The sequence below is a fragment of the Periophthalmus magnuspinnatus genome, chromosome 17 (assembly GCF_009829125.3).
Source record: "Periophthalmus magnuspinnatus isolate fPerMag1 chromosome 17, fPerMag1.2.pri, whole genome shotgun sequence".
Taxonomy (NCBI): domain Eukaryota; kingdom Metazoa; phylum Chordata; class Actinopteri; order Gobiiformes; family Gobiidae; genus Periophthalmus; species Periophthalmus magnuspinnatus.
In genome coordinates, this window is record NC_047142.1 from 4,252,859 (window position 1) to 4,271,119 (window position 18,261).

General features: G+C 37.6%; 1 protein-coding gene across 2 annotated transcripts; it reads right to left on the bottom strand.

Moving 5' to 3' along the window:
- Positions 1 to 3,999: 3,999 nt before the first annotated feature.
- Positions 4,000 to 14,991, bottom strand: prtfdc1b (phosphoribosyl transferase domain containing 1b). 2 transcript variants are annotated; one of them, XM_033983052.2, is made up of 9 exons: positions 14,878 to 14,991; positions 14,596 to 14,702; positions 13,266 to 13,449; positions 11,227 to 11,292; positions 6,690 to 6,707; positions 6,399 to 6,481; positions 6,192 to 6,238; positions 6,021 to 6,097; positions 4,000 to 4,431 (listed from the first exon to the last, which is right to left on the bottom strand). In XM_033983052.2, the coding sequence occupies exons 1-9, from the start codon at positions 14,917 to 14,919 to the stop codon at positions 4,384 to 4,386; spliced, it is 672 nt and encodes a 223-aa protein (XP_033838943.1). In that variant the 5' UTR covers positions 14,920 to 14,991; the 3' UTR covers positions 4,000 to 4,383. The 2 variants fall into 2 exon arrangements, with proteins under 2 accessions (XP_033838943.1, XP_055084650.1); XM_055228675.1 differs by lacking the exon at positions 6,690 to 6,707 and having other exon boundaries at positions 14,878 to 14,976.
- Between the last annotated feature and the right edge of the window lie 3,270 nt (positions 14,992 to 18,261).

Sequence of the window (18,261 nt, forward strand, 5' to 3'; positions counted from 1 at the left end):
ACAGCACCGCAGAAGCACAGTCACATGTTTCAGTTCAATGTGAGGTCGAGGAGCTGGTATGTGGATGTGTGTGAATGTGTGTGAATGTGTGTATATGGACTGTGTATGTGGATGTGTGTGGACTGTGTGTATATGTGTGTGTGGATGTGGATGTGTGTGGACTGTGTGTATATGTGTGTGTGTATGTGGACTGTGTGTAGGGGTGTGTGTGGATGTGGATGTGTGCACATATGGACTGTGTATGTGGACTGTTGTGTGTGTGTGTGGATGTGTGTATATGTGGATGTGTGTGGACTGTTTGTGCATGTGGACTGCTGTGTGTGTGTATATGTATGTGTGTGGATGTGTGTAAATGTGTTTGTGGATGTGCATGTGTGGTTGAGTGCATATTGACTGTTTTGTGTGTGTGTGTGTGTGTGTGTGTATGGATGCGTGTCTATGGATTTATGAATGGTAGTTCACACACTGCCCACAACAGCACTTTAACAATGGAAACACTCATAAAACCTGGACATACTGTAGATCACATGTGTCAAACTCAAGGCCAGCGGGCCAAATGTGGCCCTCCACATCATTTTATGTGGCCCTCGACAGGGTAAATTAAAAGGTATGATGGTCTTAAAATGTCATTATATCAGGAGATACACAGCCATATTTTTACATCTAATATAAATGCATATGTAATATTTGTAACTTGAATAACTAATAAATACAGAAACAGTTAATTAACACATTTAAAAAAGTAGTTAAATTTATTTTACATCTGGCCCTTTGAGGCAGCCATTTTTCTGATGTGGCCCTCGGTGAAAAATGTGTTTGACACCCCTGCTGTAGATACAGAACAGTGTTGCCTTTTTTTTTTTTTTTTTTTTTAGATAAATAGTATCATTTTTATCAGTTCTGAACAAGAGACTATTGAAAAGTTTGTCAACAAAAACACCTTAAATTTAGAAATTGAGGCAACTAAGAAACTGTGACTTGCCGCCGTGAACTGCCAGACACACAACATTTGGTTTTATGGCATGCACAAGTTTTCAAAGGTTTGCACAGGTGACAAAGGAATGGCTAATATCAAAGCAAATTTGCACTCATTAGTGAATGTGTGTGAAAGAAAGAGTATCTGCATATTTGAAACTCAGTGTTTGTGTGTGTGAATAATTTGGTATGTTGGTATGTTTTTAGAAATGTCGTATTTGAATGTGAGATGTGTTGTATTTGATATATGTATCATAGATTTACAGGTTTCTCATCCATCTACACCAAACTTATTTTTACTAAACATCAGCCTGTCCAGGGACGACAGGTGGAAATCAGTATTTTTGCTATAACCTGGCACCAAACATCTTTCCTGTTTTCCAAGGTCAATGTAATGTTGTGCACTGCCCTGTTCAAATAAAAGCAGACCATACCATTTATCTGACCAATGAAGTGGGAGTTGACTCATAACTCCTCAGATCACTAACCTCCACATTAACTTCAAAGTACAGGCTGATAAAGATCATCATGGACATAGATTAAACATGTTGGATTTTATTGGAGAGAAATAAACCTTAATAGTCTGGTTTACATAGCGTCAGTGATGGAACATAATCAAGTAAAAGTAGTAAACTCCTGTACTTAAGTAAAACATTTTTAAGCATCTGTACTTTACTTAACTTTTAATTCACTACATTTGAGAGCAGTATCTGTACTTTCTACTCCTCTACATTTTTGAATACTGAAGACTGAATAGTAAAAGTATTTGTATTATTCTTTGAGACCTGCTGAAAATTCTGAGGTAACACATTCGTAGTTTGAGCTAAGAAAAATGTACAAATAAAACCAAGAGAAAATATTTAATTTCATTTGTTTCTGTTGAACAAAAATCAACACAAATCTTTATCAAAATAACTACATTTGAAGCTTTATTAGATCTCAAACTCAAAACACATTTACTGTTTGCTCTTTAAATAAATCAAGGTTTACTTTCATTTAGGTAGATACTTTCACTTGAGGTTTTTTTCTCTCTGGTAACAAAACTGAGTACTTCCTCCACCACTGATAATGTACAAGGTTTGCACTTAAACATGTTCTAAACACACTTGTCCTCCGTGGACTGATGGACCAACAGATTTTCTCAGGGCCCAGACAAATGTCTCTTTTATTCCTCTTCAACATAAGGAGCCACCTGTTCCTGGGATTGGCAGCTTTTGTTACAGAGGTCAGTTTGCGACGGCTTTCACAGCAGCCCTGAAATGCACAATCTGTTTGACATAAGTTCAGTTTTTGTTCAGTTGGGTCAATAATTGAAAATAGGCTTTTAGGATGAAATGTGGGTCATTTTATTTACCCCGGTAACTCACAGTTGTAGTGGCCTAGTTTCAGGTGAAGTTGTAACAGTATTTGTGTGAATCATCTAAAACTCTAGACTATTATTAAGGTATAAGATAAATCCTACAATACACCTACACAATACTGGAGTTAAAGGGCCCAAATTACGCCATTTTATGATTTACACTTTCTGGTCACCTGGATTTAATTAAGGAAGTAGGTACGAGTCAGGTCTAGTCAACAGTCTGTGCTTAATCTACCTGAATATACTGAATGACCAGGTTATTCCAGTGGATTTTTTCTTTCCTGATGGCACGGGGCATATTCCAAGATGACAATGCCGGGATTCATCGAGCTCAAATTGTGACAGAGTGGATCAGGAGCATGAGACGTCATTTTCACACATGGATCGTCCACCACAGAGTCCAGACCTTAACCCCATTGAGAATCTTTGGGATGTGCTGGAGAAGCTTTGTGCAGCGTCAGACTCGACCAGCATCAATGCAACATCTTGGTGAAGAATTAACGCAACACTGGATGGAAATGAAGGTTGTGATGTTGCAGAAGCGAAATCGAAACAATGCGACAGTGAATGTGTGACGTAATCAAAGCTAAAGGCGGAACAACCAAATATTAAAGTGTTTGACCTTTTTTTTTTTTTGGTCAGACAGTGTATATCATAACGTTTCCTCATCACAAACATCCCTGGAGTTGTGTTTCATTTAATTCACAGACGTTTAACCCACAAACCTGCATATTTAGACTGAGTTCTTCTCTCAAACAAACAGAAAACACTCTGTTCCACCTTGTGATGTCATCATGTGGTAACACAGGAAGTGCCCCACGGTGTTTTTAAACTCCACGCACCTTCACGAGAATCATTTGGATGATTTCAGCGCTGGAATCGCCAAACTCTACTGAACTAAAGGTAAAAGTAGCTGTTAAGTTGAAAATAACTGCATGACATCACAAGGTGGAACAGAGCATTTTGAGGTTTGGAGATGCAGACAGATGAATAAAGTGTTACTCAAACATGTGGGAATGAAAACGCAACTCCAGGTCTGTTTTTGAGAAGCTAACAGCATTATAACATGACTTAAACCTCGTAAAAGTCAGCACAGGAGCTTTAAATGTTGACTTTTCTTGACTTTTAGGCTGCCAGATAAAATATATTTACATTTTTAGTGTATTTCTTGGCTAATTTAGTTAATAAATCCAACCTCCTTTGTAAACCAGCTTCTTAAATCACAGAGGTAGCTCCACACAGTTGCACTTCGCTGTATAATGGCATCTTTGTATGGTCAATTTCAGTTAAAAGGTCACGTCGTCAATTTAACGTAATCCCAAGCCTACTCTGGGGAGAAAAGTGGTTTTGTTGTTTTCGTTTTTCTTCCTTTTCCCCGCTTCAAGTCTTAGAGTCATGTGTCAGGTACATAGAAAGAACACTCCAGATTTAAACAAGCGTCTCTCCATTGTCTGTCGCATTTTTCCGTTAACCCATTTTATAACTAAAGAATAGTAACATGAGGTTCAGATGTTTTCGCCTGATGCAGTTTTGGCCCAATCCGGGTTGGAGATGATATCTGATCTGATAAGTGAGGAAATATAATACAGTGAAAGCCCTATGGACAAGAGAGTAACACCACAGCGCGTTTCTATAATTGGAAGAATGCCATTTTATTAAAAAACAGATAGACGCACCAGCTAAGTGAGATAAGGCGTAAAAAAGTATCAAGTAAACAGAAGTATTTCACAGTATTACAGTGGAAAATGTGGAAAACCGACCTGTATAACAACAATATTTCCTGAGTTACAACTAGACACCGAAGCGTGAATCTAAAATTGTCCCTTTAAAAATATAAACCCTGTTGCGGAGTTAGTCAGATTCCAGTTTAAGTCCTATGCCTATTGTTGAACCATAAGCCAAAAGGAATGTTAAATCAAAACAGAAATGCTTTGAGATCAAATGTCTCGATAGCAGCTGTACGGCAGTGGCATTTTGTGAAGCGAGTCCAGGCCTGGCTGTGACGTGACATCTGTGTGGCAGTCCCATCTGCTCGTCGCATCTCCGCTTTAAACCTTGTACTTCGACTTTCCGCTGTCACTGATGACGCAGATGTGCTGAAAGGCAAAAAGCAATAATAAAAATCCCTTCGCGTTACGGTTCTCGGACGTGGCGTGAGTAAGAGACCACTTGGATGAAGCGTTCCTGATTTAGTCCTGGTTCTGACCTGGTTTAAATTCTTGTTGAGAATGTTAGAAGTTACACAATTCTGGGCTGGTTTATACTTCAAACTTAAAGGTGCGTTAACTAACAGGTGAAGAGGAGGGATTGCCACATGTGTGTTACTAGAAAGAGGTTGTTAAATGTGTCTGGAATGTTACACAGTATTACATTCAGCTTGTTTTTTGCTTTTATTCATTATATGCTCAAATATACATATAAAAAACACACATTCTTACTGTGAACATGCTCACCTCTCCGTAGATCTGACCTTGTAACTTCTAGGAGCGTCAGTTCTTGTCTCCACGGTGATACACATGTTTAAAGGGCCTATATTATGTCATTTTTTGTAATTTTATGTCATTTTCTGTTCTGTTATAATGGTGTTTCTTCATTAAAAACACACACCCTGCACATTTAGGTCTCAAACAGAAAACACTCTCACAAATAAAATACATACATAAAAAAATTGATGTTAAATATTCCTTTTTTACATTTTCCACTTACATTTGTTTTGCAATATAATCAACCTTAAAGGGCCTATATTATGTTATTTTAGGTTTTATAATGTTTCCTCGTCAAAAACAGACCTGGAGTTGTGTTTTGTTTCATTCACACATGTTTAACACACAAACCCTGCGTATTTACTGTAGGTCTCAAACTAAAAACACTCTGTTCCACACTCTTGTGATGTCATCATGTGGTAATACAGGAAGTGCTCCGCTGTGTTTTTAAACTCCATACACCTTCACTAGAATCATTTGGATCATTTCAATTGCCAATCTCTATTAAACAAAAGGTAAAAAGTAGCTGTTAACTTAAAAACTGCCACTTCATGACATCACAAGGTGCAACAGAGCATTTTGAGCTTTGGAGATGTAACAGACTAATAATAAAGTGTTACTCAAATGTGTGTGAATGAAACAAAACACAACTCTACGTACGTTTTGATGAGCTAACAGCATTATAACATGAGTTAAAGCTCAAAATAGTCAAGTTCGTGTAAGATGGAACATATAATGCCATATAGCGGAACATTCCAAGCACACCCAGGTGGCAGACCATTTACCAGAAAAGTTAAGAGAGAACCTTTGAGAAGTCTGGGTTTAATTCTGGAGAATGTCTTTATCGTGACAAGTTTAAATAGTTTCAAGAGGGTTTTAAATTCCAGATTAGTCCTGCTAGATTAAACACCTGATTTTATTTATTTATTTATTTTATATTGATTTTAAATTTAATTATTTATTTTATATTTATTTATTTTATATGTATTTATTTATTTTATTTTATATTTATTTTTTCTTTTATTTATTTATTTTATATGTATTTATTTATTTTATTTTATATTTATTTATTCTTTTATTTATTTATTTATCCATCCATTTATTTAATTTATTTAGCTTCGCCTTCTGTCCAAAATATAACGTGATACGGGGGCACGTCACTGCTCCTCACCTTAAATTATAAAACATTTGTACCAACTCACATTAAGATCTCTGAAATATTCATTGTAGTCTAAGGCGTATCCAACTACAAAACGATTCGGAATTTCAAAACCGACGTCTGAAAGATAAGAAAAATGAGTTATAAGCTAATGATTCACCTTTATTACTTGAATTGAACGCGGCATTGACTAATTAAACACTATGATACATACAGTCAGGAAGGAATGATGAGTTCTGCGAGACTCGTTTGACCAGCAGTCTGAAAAATAGAAACAGGAAGTACTTTTCAGGCGCTGGGTAGTCATAGGGCACGTTTAACATCTTCGTACTGTAACACATTTTTGGTTTTTGGTCTAGACTAAACGGAGTGATTCACAAAGAAAGCTACGCTGGTTTGAGTAACTGCAGCCAAAACTTACCCCGCCACTTTGATCATGTTGGGCTTGAAAGCTTGTACATGCTTCAAAAGTGTTTTCATAGTCTTCCCGGTGCCTACTATGGCCTGGAAAAATGAGGAAGAAACAACGTAGGCGCACAGCAGTCTGATTAGCGATAAGAGCGATTAGTCATGGGTTATAAAAGCGCAGTGAAGTCAGAATGTGTGGCCAAAATACAAATATAGGTCAGACGAGAAGCTATTTCAAGTGTTCTCATAGGAAACTGACAGTACATTTGAATATGGAGACGGATTACAGCCGTGTTTGACTTACCTCGACAATCAGAACGTTCTTTTGACGAAGTATTTATAAAGGAGAAGAACAGAGAAGACAGAACGGCATTAGTTATAGTCGTAAATACAAATCATTGGCAGGTATTGATCAACTGTAAACGTGTAAAAGTAACGATCGAGGATGAGCAGGTGAAGAAACAAAGAGTTAATTTGCAAAAAACAGATAAAATTTGGGAAAAAAAGTCATTGGAGGCTTGTGGTTTACTCTTATTATAGTGATGTTTTCCAAAGCCAAATGTATTTTACTGCTATTTTCTGGAGTATTTTCTGGAGTATAAGTCGCACCAGCCAAAAAATGAGCAATAATAAAGCAAAAAACATATATAAGTCGCGTTTTTGGGGGTAATTTATTTTACAAAATCCGAGACCAAGAACAGACATTTTATCTTTAAAGGTAAATTATAATAAAAACAATAAAATGTCGAATAACAGGCTGAATATCAGTACATCACGCTAACGTAACACATTTATATTTATTCAAGTTTACTCTGGATCTCACTCCAAATCACTAAATCCATTGAATTTTTCATCTTCAGTGCCGCTTTTGATGAAGATGAAGCACCGTTTCCTCTTCAGACTCAGCAGAATATGATTTTCTTTTAAGGGCGTTTTTGTTCTGTCTTTCTCAAATGTCTTTTAAATTACCGTAATGTTGAAATACTGGTACACGAGTCTAGAGTGCCCCTGATATACTTTAATAATTTCACATATAAGTCGCATCCCTGGACAAACTATGAAAAAAAGTGCAGTTTATAGTCCGGAAAATACGGTAATCCACTACACATATTGTCATTGCAAATATCCACAGAACATAGTAATGAAAAGAAAAAAACTAACTTTTTGGCAATTTTTCCAAACAGAGATCTGGTTTTGTTATTGAACTCAAACGACCTCTTCATAATCCCATATGTTAAAGCTGGAACTTCAGTTTTTCGGATCAAATGTTTGTCCTAATAGTCGAAAAATTATGCAAGGAGTTTGAAAAAAGTAACATTTGAACATTTGTGATTTCCAAAATGGCAGCTCTGACGTGGTTTTCCCAGTCTGAAGCGGTTATTTTTTATCTTTAGGCTAAAAGTGTGGATAAGTGAAGTAGGAAAACACAAATAACACACAGATGATGTGTTTAAAAATGTAAAATCCTGTTTATTTTGATACCGATTGCCCGTGGAAAAAAAATGACACGGCAATTCAGGCTGGAAATCCCATACAGCTCTGGGAAAGGCACAAAGAAATAACTAAGATTCTGCAAATGCTTCTCTAATCAACAAGAGACAACTGTGGACTATTTATATGAAGAGCTACTGTTGACTTGTTTTCTGGGGTAAATAAAAGCAGAGACCATTAAATCGATGCATTTTACAGACTCCTAATTCTAACATCTATGTGCAAAAGTTTAATTATGTGACTGTCTTGTTATTGTTAATCAAATTACTGCCACTTACATCTTGTCACACAGTTACCTCTGGGTCAAAAAGAGGAAGTGTCTAACATCACAACTTTTTTTTTTTTTTTTTTACATATAGTGCATAATGAATATGTATAATGCAATTTCTGCTGACATCTTTTTGATTTTGAAAATACTGTATGGAAGGAAATCAAACCTGAACGGGATTACTTGTATTTTTCTTATATTATTTATTATTATTATAACATTGCATTATTTCTATATGCTTATTTTTAAAATATTTTTTAGTCTTTATTGTGTATTTTACTATTATTATAACTGCTACTACATTGTATTATTTCTATATGCTTATTTTTAAATTTTTTGTCTTTATTGTGCATTTTATTATTATTATTATTATTATTATTACTATATTGTATTATTTCTACATGCTTTAAATATTTTTTTGTCTTTATTGTATTTATTATTATTATTACTATCACTGCAATTTATTATTTCTATATACCTATTTTTTATTATTTTTTTGTCTTTATTGTGTATTTATTATTATTATTATTATTATTATTATTATCACTGCAATTTATTATTACAATTTATTATTTCTATATACTTATTTTTTATACATTTTTTTTATTGTGTATTTATTATTATTATTTTTTTTTCTCTTCTGTATCTATACCCATCAAGGGGGTGTGTCAGAGGTGTGGAGTTTGAAAATGGGAGAAAAAAAAAAGTAATCTGCTTGTAACCCATTTAGCTGCAGATGAGATCAATACCTGAATAAAAAAAATGTATCACAAAAAAATAAAATTGAAATTCACAAGAGAAATTTGACTGTGCAGTTGGCTCCTCCCCTCAGACAGATAAAAGGTAATGACTTCCAAAAACCCTCGTCCAGTTTACAGAATTGAATTTTCTTTTGCGATGGAACGACTGAGGGATTACACAGATTTCACAAACGCAAACTTAAAATACCGTGACTAAGAATGTTCTCCTGGTCATGTCCTGGAATGAGCTACGTCCTGATGTTCACTTCTGCTCTAGTTTAAGTTTAATTCCTAGTTTAGTCTCAGTTTAAATGTTGTGTTAAAGTGCGAAAACACCCTAAAGCTGCGTCCTATTTCCATGTTCCTGGCATCCACATCTAACGCACAAGTGACTCAAATCAGCTGATCTTTAATAACTAGAAATATGTCCAACTGTAGACTCCTTTTTAGACGTTTTGCGTAATAAGTCTCTGTGTGTCTATGCAAAGTGACGGCATATGAACAGCTACAGGGAAAAACTCCTGTCACTACCTGTAACTAAAAGAAGATTGGAGTAAACATGTCCTGATGTGTGAGCAGCTTGTGTTTTTATTATTTTAAAGTGACAATAAATCAAGGAAATCAAAGGCTGTGTATGTAAACTAATGTACTGCACTTAAGTAGAATTTTCAGGCATTTTTACTTCACTTAAATACATTTGACAGTGGATACTTTTTACTTCTACTTCACTACATTTAAGAGCAGTATCTGTACTTTCTACTCCACTACATTTTTGAACAGAACTGACAGTAAAAAATACTTTTCTAATGATTTAAAGGGTTATTTTGACCATGTTCGTAGTAAAATCCTGACTAAAGTTTTCGAGTTTGCGCGAAACAAAATTAAAACAAAGACAAAATTCATGAGAAAATTAAGAAATTGATTCATGTCGTTGCTGTTAACCACTATTTTCACTTTAAAATATGTCTAATTTTTCACATTTTACACTTTAACAAATGAGCAAAACTTGTGTGAAATACTTTTACTTTTCACTCTAAAACTACATTTTTAAACGTGTACTTAAATACTTGTACTTCTGTCGATTTTTTCATGTAATCGTGTGTTTTACTTGAGTAACTTTGTGCCTCTTTTACTTAACAAAACTAACTAAAAGTACTTCACCCAGCGCTGATCAAAGGACTCTGCGGTTTTACACACTCGTGTAACATTGGACTTTTGAACTTGAGTGATAAGTTTATAATTTTAACACATTACTGAACGAGACGTCATTGCGGGTGTGGGCCATTTGTCATAACTGCATAAATATTAACCCTCTGGTGCACAGCGGTCACTGCAGTGGACAGCAACTAAAACAACTTTCTCTTTAATGCATTGGTTTATGTGGAGTGCTCTCTGCTGCCACACTCCATTGAGATCAATTCAGTGGTCAGTCGGTGTAACTGCAAGTAAATTTCCTCTGTTTAGGTGCAATGTTTAGGCCTGAATAAGAAAACCAATCGGTGTTGAAATTCCCCAAAAAATGTTGAAATGTTTTTCGAAGCATAAAAAGAAACATGTGTTTGTATATTTACAATAGAACACAAGTTAATTCATTTTTACAGGCAGTTCACAATGTTGTTTCATGTCCTGAGAAGAAGAAAAACACTTGACCAAGGCTTTCATAATTCATGCATCAGAGGGTTAATAGATTACGTCAGTGTTATCTACACATTAAATATAACTTTACCCCTTGTGCTGTCCTGGGGTAATTTATGACCCCAAAAAATAACTCACTCACAGCAGAACTTGGACATTTGTTTAACTTGGACATTTGTTTAACTTGGACATTTCTTTATCAAATAAGTTGAAAATTGGGCCACTTGAAAAAAATGTTTGATTGTATAATAATAACTGTCTGAAAAACAAATTACGTTAAAGTTCAATTTGACCCCAATTTGTTTCTCTTATACCTCAGATCAACTTAATTTCCACCACTGTACTCGACAAACACAGTACAGTGATGAAAATTAAGAGTTGCAGGAGATTTTGAGGTCCAAAAAATGCACAATCGTTACTAAAATACAGCCTACTAACCAAAATTTTAAAGAGTTATAAGAAAAATAATCAAATTGAGCCCAGAGGAACTTCAACGTAACCCTACAGGAAGGAACACACAAGGGTTAAGACTCACTCGGTGCTATAAAACTAAACACATCCACAGATCAAAGCAAGGGGCTAAAGAAACACCGCCCTCTTCTGCCCAAACGGTGTCACTGCGGCTCTAACGGTGCTAAATCTGGAGTAAAGAGTCTCACAGTGACACATCTGTTTTGTGTTGTGCATTATGCAACATGTAATTTTACCTTTCCTGTTAGAAATGACAGATCCTCCGCTCCAACGATGTGCAGATCCTCCGTGGACTGGTCATTCTGAGGGGAGTCCACGTTAATAAACACATGAGTATAGTCCGTGTTACAAAGCTGTGAAACTCAAACTGTATATTGTAAATGCATGAGGTTTTCAGATGTTAAACTTTCAAGGACGTAGCAGAAGTAGCTGGATTAGTTGAAGCTGGACTATGCTAACCTTTCTGCAGAAGGTTGCGCCACCTGCTTGTCTTCATGGAGATGTTATCGCTTCACCTAGAATCTTTCACAGTACGGCATAAACCCGGCGTGTCCAAACTTTTTTTCATCGAGAACAACATCAAGTATCAAGAAATAAGCTGATTTAAAGAAATATATAGATCAGGGGCGTCAAAAAACACATTTTCACCGAGGGCCACATTAGCAAAACGGTCACTCTCAAATGTAAATAAACTACTTTTTTAACTTGTTCATTAACTGTCTCTGTATTTATTTCATATTCAAGTTACAAATATTACATATATATTTCCATAGATGTAAAAATATGGCTGTATAACTGTATCTCCTGATAAACTGACATTTTAAGACACTCAAACCTTTGAATTTATCTTGTTGTGGGCCACATAAAATGACGTGGGGGGTCACATTTAGCCCGGGGGCCTTGAGTTTGACACGTGGTATAGATAAAGTACTCAATACTGACCTTCCTTACATTTTTTAATTGTTCTATTTGAGCAAACATGAGGATAATAAAAAAACAACAACTTCAGTATTAAATTGTTTAGGATCCTGTTGCTAGCGGGAAAAAAAGGTTTTACTAGGAAATGTTTAAGGGCAGAGGCACCAAAAATGGAAAACTGTGTTGATGTGACGCATGATATTTATGTTATGGAGAAATTGACTTATATTTTAAGATTAGAAACAGAGACATTTGAAAATATATGGAAAGACTGGCTGGATTTTGTAAAACCACTAAGATCGGACTTTATTTAAATGCCGTTGTTCCCCCTTGTTTTGGTTCTGCGAATCAAATGTGTTATTTTTAATATTATTGATATTTTTTATTTTATTGATTTATTTTTTCTACTTAAGGAAAAAAAGGATGTATGTGAATTGTACAATATATGCATGTTTTGTACTATAAAATCAATTAAAAAAAAAAAAAAAAAAAAAAAAAAAAAAAGAACCACAATCAAAACATAGACAAAGCTGAGGGCCGACGCAGGGTCATAGACGGTGGTCAACACAGTGAGTAATTGTGCATTTATAACAGTTAAAATAAATTTAAAAAATAAAAAATAAATCCTCAAACGGACCCACCCCCCTTCCCCTTCCCCTTCTTAATTATTATTATTTACATATTTACTTTTATTCATTATTTATAAGTCTCATGTCTGTTTCGTGCAACTGGTCTGTAGTTTGTCGTTTTATGTGTGTGGGTGGGGTAATTTTGTTATTTGATGTTATGTTATTTAACAAAAAAACACTTTACTGCCTAATAAAAAAAGACCTTTACAAAAAAAACTAATATGTGCCAATTCACGTGGAAACCTGAGGACCAAGAAAAATTGATCTACGGGCCGCTTTTGGCCCCTGGACCATAGTTTGGACGTGCCTGGCATAAACTACAGTAAGTTGCATTCTTCAATTACGCTGCGTTTATTGTTCGAACACGCATCGCCTACTTGTCTCCATGGAGATAAGATAACGAGAATGCCATACTGTGGAACAATCCAGGCGACGCAATAACATTTCCGTGGTGATATATCCTCCACCCGAAAATACATAGTGTGTCTTTAATTTCAGTGGTAACAGCTGTGGTTAGTGGTGATAGTAGTAGTAGTAGTAGTAGTAGTAGTAGCAGCAGAAATTACTATACGCACAGATATAGTTTTGGCTGTACTGTGTAGTAAATGTACGCACTACTTTAAATACCTCATTCCTCTGTTATATTATTATATTTTGTATTACATATTCCGTGTATCCCGAGGTCCTTATAGCAGTGAACAGACTGTTTTGTGTCTCGGGGTCCTCACCAGGTAGCTTTTCAGCCGGATAAAGTGTACCCTCATGGGGATAGTGCGGTTGGAATTGCAGCTCAGGGCCTTAATCCTGTCCACGAGGTCTGCGCTGAACTGGTATCCTCCTTTTAGAACACACAGCACCACGATGTCATGGTTACCGAGGTCGTCCATAATGTTCCGGGCCAGACGTTCTGTCCTGGGAAAACGCAAAACAGGACGAGTGGGCTCAAGTTGGGAATTACGTGAAGTAAATTATGCAATAGTAGAGTGTTTGTCCACTGATATGAAGCCTGGTGGTTTGAATCCTGCTTTCGACGTAAACATCAGATCAGACTTACTGCCCCATAGATGAATGCTGCTGTTGTTGTGTCCTTGGGCAAGACACTTAACCATGTCGTCACTAGTGTCTGAACATGTGTGTGAATGAGGGAGTGGTTCCTTGGTGTAAAGCGCTTTGATTCTTGAAGGTGGAAAAGTTAAGAGTGAGGAGCTCGGAGTAGAACCGCTGCTCCTCCACGTCGAGAGGAGCAGCTGAGGCGGCTCGGGGGAGGTGTTACGGGCATGTCCCACCGAGAGGAGGCCCCGGGGAAGACCTAGGACACGCTGGCGGGACCTAGGACACGCTGGAGGGACCTAGGACATGTTGGAGGGACCTAGGACACGCTGGCGGGACTATATCTCTCTCGACTGGACTATATCTCTCTTGGGGTCCCACTGGAGGAGCTGGGGGAAGTGTCTGGGGTGGGGGAGGTCGGGGAGTCCCTGCTTAGACTGGTGCCCCCGTGACCCGGCCCCGGATAAGCGGAAGAAAATGGATGGATAGATGTAAAGTGGAAAAGCGCTGTATAAAAATGATAAAAATGTGACTATTTACCAATAACAGCCGCTAAATTTTATAAGGAAAGAAGCGTCTTGCCCAAGGATACAGTGTCAGTACAGCGTTGGTCCGACAACTTACGGATTCTCCTACGTCTCTATCAGCTTTTCTTTTAGTTTTGTATCTAAACCACTGTGTCTGCTTCTATTTTAATGACTGCCTTTCGTACTAAAAATATTCACTTGTTTGGAGAAGCAGAGTCATTTCCACAGAATCATCACACTTTTTATAAACTGGGCTATTCATTATGGACGGCACCTTCTATATTTACATTTTATTATCTTATTTTGAAGCGGATTTAGATGCAAACAAACACATGCAGTATAATTCTGTCTTTAAATTACAGACTCAAAAAGGAACATCTGTTGTTTTTGCTTTTCTGACTGAAATTATAACTTGAAGAGTAGACTTTGGGAAAAAAACAGAGGCATTCCCCGTGAGAGCGCATCTGGGGGCGAACTGTACCTGTCCATGATCACTCCATGTGGGATGATGACGCAGTCCAAGTCCCCGGCGTAGTGCGCAGGGTAACTGAACAAGTCTAAACTGTAGCCAGGCCAGCTATCCTCAATCTGAGAACAAAAACACATTAGTTTTTCAAGTGTTTCTCCCTTTGTGCGCCACGTTTTTCCTGTGCGTAAAGCTACAACTGGCTGCTACATTTGGCGCGTTGCACTAGTTTGAGATTGCACACACGCGACAACTTCCCTTCTGAGTTTTTTTTGCACATTCCTCGGGTGTAATTACCACAATCCCGTCGCGTCTCTTTGGAGGTGCATCGTCTGCCATGTTGTTTCCAAAGGCGCACAGAAAAAAAAAAACAACCAAAACGCTCCAGTAGCCTCAGATTACTGGTGTGGCACGTTTACGCAAGAGTGGGAGTGTAAAAAGAGAAGGAGGAGGAGGAGCATCGGGGGTTAAGGAATTTTTCTGTGTTTGTGAGAATAGTAGCACCCCTTTTATCGAGTGCTATGACGCCGTGTGGCCTGTAGGGGCGCTGTAACACCATGAATGATTAGAGGTTCATTCATCAAAGCCACAAAAACATGTTCTTTATGTAGGCTGCCTTTAAATAAGTTACTCATCGTGTCTACTCAGTTAAACACAATATTTTAATATAATTTTAGAGCAAACTAGTGAGAATCAGGGCGTAGGCGTTAACTATAATCTGTAGAAGTTGCGGTTAAGAGCTGTGATTCTCAATTTTCTCTTCTAGGGCTGCCAAAAAAGTGGGAAAAACAGTAGGCTACACTGTCAGTTTTCCTGTTTTGTGATGTTTAAAAGAAGAGAAGCAGACAATTCAGCATTTTATTGTGTGATTGTATACAGAATGTACATAAAATAGGCTGTACGCTTATTGTTTATAAAGTAGTCCTATGATTCCAACCCTGTATAGTTGTTTTTTTGTTGTTTTTTAAGCCTTTTGCAAAAGAAAGACTCCCCCAACTGTCCATAAACAATAGGTGTTAGCAGTCTGCTGTCTGCACGTGGAAAAAAAACACACTAACCATATCCATAATGTACAAAAATGGCATTAAATGAGCTCGTACGGCGTCTTTGTTTTGTTCTTGTGCGACTGTTCTGCTTCATGTATTCTGTTGTTGTTGTTTTGGTCGTGTGCAGATAAGGCTGAAGGTCGTGTGCACGCATCAGGCACGTATCTAAAAGCATCTATTTTCTTTATTCTAGACTACAGTATATGACCTCTGTTTTGTTTTTTTCACATATTTTTGTCTGCCGGTGCAACTGGTCGGTCCGACTCGGCGTTTCCATGGCAACGCGATAGCCGCAGGGTAAACCACAATCCCTCTGTTAAGGCAAAAAACATTTATTCTTTATTTTTTTGGCGGTAAAATGTTTGTCCTTGGACTTGGATCCTTTTTTTACAGAATGAAGATGAAACAGATTCTTATGTTATAGGATATTTATGAGGAGGAGGTGTCGGAGTTAATTATTCCAAGTGTTAAAAAAAACAACTCAATGATGAAAAAGTATTAAGTTTAAATTTAAATCATTGCTTTGCTCCCGCTGCAGTTTTAGGACGTGAATCGGCAACTTGCACAAGCCTGGACCTGCTGCACGTGACTCAAATGTCATCACTTCATGTGTAAATGTTGTTTTCAGTTATGCGCCAAATACTTCAGCCTAAAACCCGTTAAAGCAAAGAAATACTTGCATAAATGAAGTATCTGAGAGTTGTAAAGAGAGGCAGGAGACTGGATTTGTAACGCAGGAGTTTATTCACCATCAGAATGTTTGTGTTTCCGTTCAAAATCAGCCACGCTTCTATTGTAGGGAGTATTATACCCTCTGATGACAAAGCCCAGATAACGAGCCTTCTTGTATTCTTGATACAGTAGGGCAATTTTCCAATTAAAAGCACTGGCTCAGGTGGAGACTTTTCACCGGCTGCTGCTCGAGGGGATGGTGTTTCAAAGATGATATTTAATGAACAAAAAACAAAAAAAAGCCTTTACCGTTTTGCTGTTTATCTTCTGCTCCTCATATCGTCTCTAAATGACTCGTGCGTGCGTAATTTACAGTCATCACACCCAGACGTCACTGACAGCGTGCGAACGGGTGAATTTGGGACACTGGCTGTAAAGTGTGGGGGGGGGGGACGCCGTGGTCAGCTGGTTGGGGGTCAGAACAGCAGGCTACGGTATGGCGTGTCAGTGCGCATTAAGGCAGCGTGCCGTTCGCCGTCGCCGGGCCGAGGACAAGGTGTCTGGGCCACCCACCCGTGCCTCTGCTCGCCGGCTGTAATTACAAGCAGCGCAGCGGTGACAGCTGGGGAGGCAGATGTCAACAGAAACATTAGATTTCAATCAGCCTGCACAGCGCCACACCTCAGAGGAGCACAGAGGTGTTAAGACTAAGATAAAAATGGCTTCTGTTATATTTTGTTAGTATACCATCTAAATGCCATCTCCTTTTCCAGCATCAATCATGTAGCGTAATGATACTCGCTCTGATTTACAATTCTATAAGCTTGACATTGTCCATCATTAGTATCTCCTCATTACAATCTGATGGCGGTTAACTTCTTCTGGAGCAACTGCTGTCCCGGGGCAGACATTTTGTGCCAACAGTTCCTCAAAACTCTACCAATCATAGTCATAGAAACTGTTTATCGTCGTTATTGATCAGTGCCTGGCCAAAAAAAAAGTCGTCACCAAAAAAAAAAAAAGGTCACGTTGGACCGTCTTTAGCTTTGATTACGGCACAAATTCGCTGTGGCATTGTTTCGATTTCGCTTCTGCAATGTCACAAGATTTATTTCCATCCAGTGTTTGAATATATTTTTATCAGGCCTTTATGTGCAGCCTAAAAAGTCAAGAAAAGCCAACATTTAGAGGTCTTATATTGACTTTTACGAGCGTTAAGTCATGTTCTAATGCTGTTACCTCCTCAAAAACAGACCTGGAGTTACGTTTTCATTCCCACATGTTTGAGTAACACTTTATTATTCATCTGTCTGCATCTCCAAAGCTCAAAATGCTCTGTTCCACCTTGTGATGTCATGCAGTTATTTTCAACTTAACAGCTACTTTTACCTTTAGTTCAGTACAAATTGGCAATTCCAGCGCTGAAAAATTCCAAATGATTCTCGTGAAGGTGTGTGGAGTTTAAAAACACAGTGGAGCACTTCCTGTGTTACCACATGATGACATCACAAGGTGGAACAGAGTGTTTTCTGTTTGTTTGAGAGAAGAACTCAGTCTAAATATGCAGGTTTGTGGGTTAAACGTCTGTGAATGAAACGAAACACAACTCCAGGAATGTTTGTGATGAGGAAACGTTATAACAAACACGGCCCAGCCAAAAAAAAAGGTCAAACACTTTAATATTTGGTTGTTCCACCTTTAGCTTTGATTACGTCACACATTCGCTGTCGTATTGTTTCGATTTCGCTTCTGCAACGTCACAACCTTCATTTCCATCCAGTGTTGCGTTAATTCTTCACCAAGATGTTGCATTGATGCTGGTCGAGTCTGACGCTGCACAAAGCTTCTCCAGCACATCCCAAAGATTCTCAATGGGGTTAAGGTCTGGACTCTGTGGTGGACGATCCATGTGTGAAAATGACGTCTCATGCTCCTGAACCAACTCTGTCACAATTTGAGCCCG

Coding starts and splice junctions, on each gene's coding strand:
- prtfdc1b (XM_033983052.2), bottom strand. CDS start 14,919: ATGGCAGACGATGCACCTCCAAAGAGACGCGACGGGATTGTG. Junction 13,450..14,595: donor CATGGAGTGATCATGGACAG/GTACAGTTCGCC, acceptor GCGTTTTCCCAG/GACAGAACGTCTGGCCCGGA. Junction 6,239..6,398: donor AACATGATCAAAGTGGCGGG/GTAAGTTTTGGC, acceptor TCTATTTTTCAG/ACTGCTGGTCAAACGAGTCT.